Source organism: Nicotiana tomentosiformis, chromosome 12 (assembly GCF_000390325.3).
Source record: "Nicotiana tomentosiformis chromosome 12, ASM39032v3, whole genome shotgun sequence".
NCBI classification, from domain to species: domain Eukaryota; kingdom Viridiplantae; phylum Streptophyta; class Magnoliopsida; order Solanales; family Solanaceae; genus Nicotiana; species Nicotiana tomentosiformis.
Genome location: NC_090823.1, coordinates 119,745,174 through 119,751,786, shown reverse-complemented (window position 1 = coordinate 119,751,786; position 6,613 = coordinate 119,745,174). Strand labels below are relative to the sequence as shown.

At 33.6% G+C, this 6,613-nt stretch overlaps 1 protein-coding gene across 1 annotated transcript; it reads left to right on the top strand.

Annotated features, from left to right (window-relative positions):
* Positions 1-1,374: 1,374 nt before the first annotated feature.
* Positions 1,375-3,700, top strand: LOC104102407 (auxin-induced protein AUX22-like). Its single transcript, XM_009610105.4, has 3 exons — positions 1,375-1,926; positions 2,340-2,433; positions 3,271-3,700. Exons 1-3 carry the CDS (start codon positions 1,584-1,586, stop codon positions 3,368-3,370), a joined length of 537 nt encoding a protein of 178 aa, XP_009608400.1. The 5' UTR covers positions 1,375-1,583; the 3' UTR covers positions 3,371-3,700.
* The last annotated feature ends 2,913 nt before the right edge of the window (positions 3,701-6,613 follow it).

The window sequence follows — 6,613 nt, the reverse complement described above, 5'->3', positions numbered from 1 at the left end:
TATATACTATGTATATATAGTATACTGTGTGTGTGTGTGTGTGTGTATATATATATATATATATATCTTAAGATGTATATATAGTATATAAATCGAATATAGCTTATATATCTTAAGATGTATATATAGTATATATATATAAGCTTATATATATATATATGTATATATATACTATAAGCTTATATACATATGTATATATACTATAGTATATCAAATATACTATGTATATATAGTATAGTGTGTATATAACTATATAACTATATCTTAAAATGTATATATACACTATAATATACTATAATATATATACATAGTTTATAAGTCATATTCGATAGTATACATCTTAAGATATACTATATATACATCTTACTATATATATATATATAGCTTATATATCTTAAGATGTATATATATATTAAGATCTACTATACTATACTATATATATATAGTATATCTTAAGATGTATATATAGTATATTTTAAGATATATATATATAGTATATTTTAAGATGTATACTATGTGTATATATATATATATATATATATATATATATATATATATATATATATATATATATTTTAAGATGTATATATAGTATATAAATCGAATATAGCTTATATATCTTTATTACTATTTTTTTCTCTAACTTCTATAATTTTTTTTATTAAAAATAGAAAGTTTCTGTTGGGACCGTTTAGGCCCGTTTGGGCCCGGAACCGGATCGGGACCGGCCCACTAAACCCGGGCCCGTTAGTTCGTGGTCCCGGTCCCGAGCCGGTTCCAGCAATAAGCCCGCGAGGTCCAGGACCGTTTAGGACCGGACCGCATAGGACCGGCCCACTTAGGACCGACCCACTTAGGACCGGGCCCGCGCGGCCCACTTAGGACCGGGCCCGGCCCAGTTGCCACCCCTACATAATAGGTTGAAAAAACTCCTAATTAGGAAGAAACTAATTATTTGTGCGCCAAACGAGATTATATATGATGCAAGTTAGCATATACTTACAAAACTATTTTTTACTCTACAATATGATGATTTTGACCCTCCACTTCTAGAAAAAGAGGCCGTTAAAGGAAATAACCAAATATTAAAATTTCATGAGTATCATCTACGCCTATGTTAGTCCACTTAAAAATTAAAGTAATAGCACTACGTATATGATGTACCCCACCACATAAGTCCTTGTGTATATATGAAATACAAATGGAAACCCTACAATCAGGAAGATCACATGGCATGTTTTCTTGTTAACAACATCAAACGGTCACAATTAAATTCCAAAAAATTATCTAAAATCAAAAACCTTAGGATTACTCCAATAGAAAATTCGGAAGTTGCCGAGCTTTATTAGGGTTATAGGTAACATATTGTTCCCCACCATTGTATCTCATGTGACCGACCATTAAGCTTACTTGACCTGGCATTGCTCCTTATATGTCTTCTCTTCTTTACATAATTCTATAAAAAACTACGTACAAACCTACTCATCAAACAACAAGTTTCACTCTTCAAAATCTTTCTTTTATATATTAATCAATCAACTACACCTCAACCGAAAGAAGATTACGTACGTATAACACAAGAAATGGCAACTGAATTCGAAATTACGGAGCTAAGATTAGGGCTTCCAGGGGAAAAACCTAGCTCATTTGGGAAGAAAAGGGCGTTTTTTGAAATCGACGACGATAGCAAAAGCAGCAACAACGATAACACAAAGTGTCAAAACAAAAACCAAGTTGTAGGGTGGCCGCCGGTTTGTGCTTATAGGAGGAAGAATAGCTTTAATGGACGTGAATCGTCCTCTAAAATGTACGTCAAAGTTAGTATGGATGGAGCCCCGTTTCTTCGAAAACTTGATTTGAACACTCACAAAGGATATTCTGAACTTGTCATGGCTCTTGAGAAGCTCTTTGATTGTTATGGAATTGGTAAGTGCTCTCTCAATTAATCCTTCATTTTTCTAAGTACTATAGTTTGCTTTTCATATTTTGCGGTAATTTTGGCATAACTGGTAAAGTTGCTGCCATGTGACCAGGTGGTCACGATTTCGAGCCGTGAAAACAGCTTCTTGCAGAAATGCAGAGTAAGACTGCGTACAATAGACCATTGTGGTCCGGCCCTTCCCCGGATCCCGCGCATAGCGGAAGCTTAGTGCAACGGACTATACCCTTTATGAGATTTGCCATGCAAAAAATTGTTAATATCTAAATTCATACAAAATAAATTAATTTGATCCTTGTAATCTGAATAACTTTACCACATAATATGAAATGGAAGGAGTACTAGAAAAAAAGTTTAGAAATAAAGAAGACAGAATAATAAGATGCCAAATTTTTGACAGGCAAAGCGTTGGAGGATGCAGAGAGTTCAGAGTACGTACCAATATATGAGGACAAAGATGGGGACTGGATGCTTGTGGGCGATGTTCCCTGGGAGTAAGTTCACTTCTCTACCTCTCTTCATAATCATAACTTTGACCGGTGTCATATAAATTGAGATAGATGGAGTAATATTTAGTTTAAATTCATTATCTGTCTTTTATTTTTTTATATCGATCTTATAAGAAATATATGATTTGCTAGCTCTATTTTTTCGAATACATATTTGTCTAAATCATCGTTTATTTGTCCTTGAACATCTAAATTAATTAGCACTTATAATGAAATAGTAATGATAGATTTGATACAAAACCATAAATGACTTCTAAATTAGATAAAGAGAAAAGAACTTGAAAAAAACAAAATGCCCACAAGGAGAATACCAGATTGAGCTAAACATTATCACAATTAAAGCTTTTTGGACCACGTTGTTTTAGACAACTGGATTATCTTGAAGTGAAAGACTAGTTTCCCACACAGTCTTTACACTCTGTAACTACTAACTAAGTTTATTGGAACGAATTTACAATTTTAAGTCGAAATTTAAGCCGATAAATGTGAAGCATCACGATATCAATATTACCTTTTGACAATGTGTGTGAATTACTTTATAAAAACTAAATTTCTTTCAAAGAATTATTTAATTATATGTATAGTTTAAGTTGAGAGCAGTAAGAGGGAAATGTACCAGCTACCCCCGATGTTGCATTTGCCCTTGCCTTGAATTATTTCTTACTTGTATAAGAAAAACAAAAATAAGCCTTTAAACTAATTTCTTCTTCCTTTTCTATTTTCCTTTTTTTTTTTTGATAAAAAAATCCTCATATTTTCGCGTTTAATTGGTGGGACAAAATAAGCAGAAGAACTAATGAATTTAACTCTTATGATTTGCAGAATGTTTACTGAGTCATGTAAAAGGCTAAGAATTAAGAAGAAATCGGATGCAAATGTGATAGGACTTCGAGCTAAGAACTTCCTCAAAGGGAGTGTATAAAGAGAAATGAAAAGCATATGCCCAATTGCAAGTCCAAATTATGTTTGTAATTTTTTTGCCTAAGATCTTGGCATAAGATGTAACTGTAATTTCAGGTGTATAATTAGGACACGCTAGACATGAATGTAATAATTTCATCTAAACTAGGTTTTTTCTAAGATGTCAATCATATTATCGTGTCTAATACGACTATATATGTCCTATGTTTAATTAAGTTATCTGCTAAAATTGTGGCTAGCAGATACTTCATTACGGTTACCCATATCTAAATAGTTTCCTAATTTTGTAGTATTTCATTATTATTGCTAATTATTCTTATCTGTTTCTTCATTTGGGCTTAGCATACATGGTATTAATAATAATTATTTGGAGTAGGTCAATTTATTCGATATCATATTATGATAAAGATTATATTCTACCAGTAGTATTAATCTACATTATGTACACAGCACTCATCAGATAAGAAATTAGCATTCTTATCTGCTTTGCAATTAACATTTACGCTCTTCTTTTAGCAGCAATTGTTTCACTGATCAAGCTTATCTTTTTAACTAACCGATAGCTGAGTTGTTATTGTAGAGTTGAACCCAGGCACAAGAAGGGGATGGGGAATTGTATCTTGTTTGATTTTCGATTGTTGAAGAATCTAGTTCTTTCATTTGAATATTTCGGAACCAAGCAATTTTACGCGAAAACCTCATTGTTCAAAATTTCACGGGAGTAAACCACGACTTACCCGTGTAGGATTTTCCTCAAAACTTCACTAATAATAAGATCGGTTTTAGGTTAACTCTATAACAGAAGGGACTATAAACTCTAGTACTTAACCCACACAATCAACTCGATTTTAGTTTACAAACTCTATGACCAAAGGCCCTACAATCAACTCTCGGTTGTAGCTCAAATTTCAAGACCATAAACTCTAAGCCTAGAAAGCAAAATAAATCCCCCAGAATTTGATACTGTTGGGTGTGCGAATAATGTCCCATATTGGTAGCTAAAAGATTGGGAGCCTACATATATAAGGTGTAAGGATCTTTTTATGGTATGAGGTCTTTTGGGAAAAATCGTATGGAGTTTGCCCAAAGTGGATAATATCACACCATATTAAGAGTATCTACGGACTGTTTTAGTCCAACAAATAACCTTCAAATACACGTCTCAAAAGCAAAATAGATTACAATTTAAGATCAATGAATCAAGACTCAACAACTAAAGAACTTAACAACATTGTCTTAAAGGATCATGTTCTTCAGTTGTGCTGCAATTTAATTTTTGCTCCAACAACTAAAATTAATATTCTGGTTAAGAAAAAAAAATCCCAATAAGACTTAGGAAGTTTCCTTAAATATCTCCAACTTCACAATCCCTTTTCCTTTCATGCAAGTGTAACAATTAATGAATCCTTGTTGACCACAAATTTCCTCCCGCTGATATGATACTTGTAGTCTACGAAATAAATCCTTTAAGCAATGCTAATTGCATTAGGAATTAGTTTTCAGCTCCTGAACAACGGACTCATCTTCAAGAGATCTAGTGGCATGCATGTTTGCCTTTTGAAGATCATTGTTTCTGGAGATTCCAAAATATTTTAGTCTGACTACTGATAAAGGTTTATAGTTATGCATCATACACTCCAGGGGGTTTTACTTTTGAAAGATTCTAAAGGTGCGTAATAATTTTGAATAATATTGAGATACTGAGTTATAGGAGTAATGACATTATAGTAAGCATCTGTCATTATTCAAAACTTTTGCACTATACAAACGGTCCTTCCCGAGACCTTGCATGAACGCGAGATGCTTTTTGCACCGGGCTGTCCTGAATGGCAAGCGCCGCTTGCATTTTAAACGAGAAGTTGCGCTGCTTAAAGCCCTTTAATTCAATTATTAAGAAGAATAAATATGTGACTCTGTTGCCAATGACTAGCTTCCCAGAGAACCAGCTAATACTAAATGTATCACCAAAAAATCACGAAACCATTCCACTATTTACGAGTTGTTTCAAACCTTTTCTAAGCCTTTCTGAAGCGCGCAACTCGACAGTCCTCTTTGATCAACCCACCCAACGAGATCCTAACATAACCTGGACAACCACTGGAACTTCCAGGGATTAGGACTACGCCGTACGTACCTCTTTGCTAGCCAGGGTTAAGAGACTAGCCAAAGACGTGCAAGTAAAATTGAAGGAGTCAATAAGCAATGAAACGTGATTGTGAAAACCAAAGAAATTTCATCACAAAACTAATTCAACTTTAATGTTTTTTTACCAATCCTATATTATTTCACAGCATTTCTCACAATAGAATTTCAAACTATTTACTCCAACCATCTTAAGTGCATGGGCAGAAGAGAATAAGTTGACTATGTGGTTTCCTTCTATGCAAACATGTTGCCGACCATCATACATGAAATACCTGCAAAAGACTAACAACATGTATATAATAATGTATCATCCAGGATGAGTAGCAAAAGGACAACCAAAATCTACTGAACAAGGCTATGGGAAAAAGAAAATAACAGAAAATTCTCGATAGAATATTTTAAAATTCCAAAGTAAGAATAAAGACTCAAAAGCAATGTGTATCCGTTAGACTTGCAAAGCCAGCTTCCAGCCTTATTTTCCATTTATTAACTGAGAATTGATAGCAAAAATTAGCTAATAAACACTTTTAGAGATCCTCAAGTTATTGCAAAGAGAAATAGTTGACAACTAGAATCCGAAAATAAATCCCTACTAAGTTGCTCGGACACGGGTGTGGGTATCCAACACGGGTGTGGATCTAGAGGTCGGATCTTTCGAGATGTAAATTCTAAGATTCTGGGATACAGATCCTAGCACGGATACGGTTGCGGAGATCCGGCTAAAAATAATTCAAAAAAATAAAAATATAAATACCTCTAAATTATGAAATTTTTTGTGGAATACTTACGTATTAGCTTGTAAAGTGAGGATTTATTTTTATTCTCAAGATGTAGATAAGTAATGTATTGATTTCCTAGATAAGGTATGTTATTTTCTTCAAATTTACCCTAGTTTTGGTTCTGATTTCGGGAATCAAATTGTATCTGGTCTCGAATTTTTCTATCTGTCGTTGTCAAAGTATCCAAAATCGTTTGATCATATCCGGTATAGATTCCATACCCACACCTACACTGGTGTCATATCGACACGGGTGCGGCACCTAAAATGCCATGTCGGAGCAACATAGAATCCCTATATCTCCTAACAAATTCAGAACCT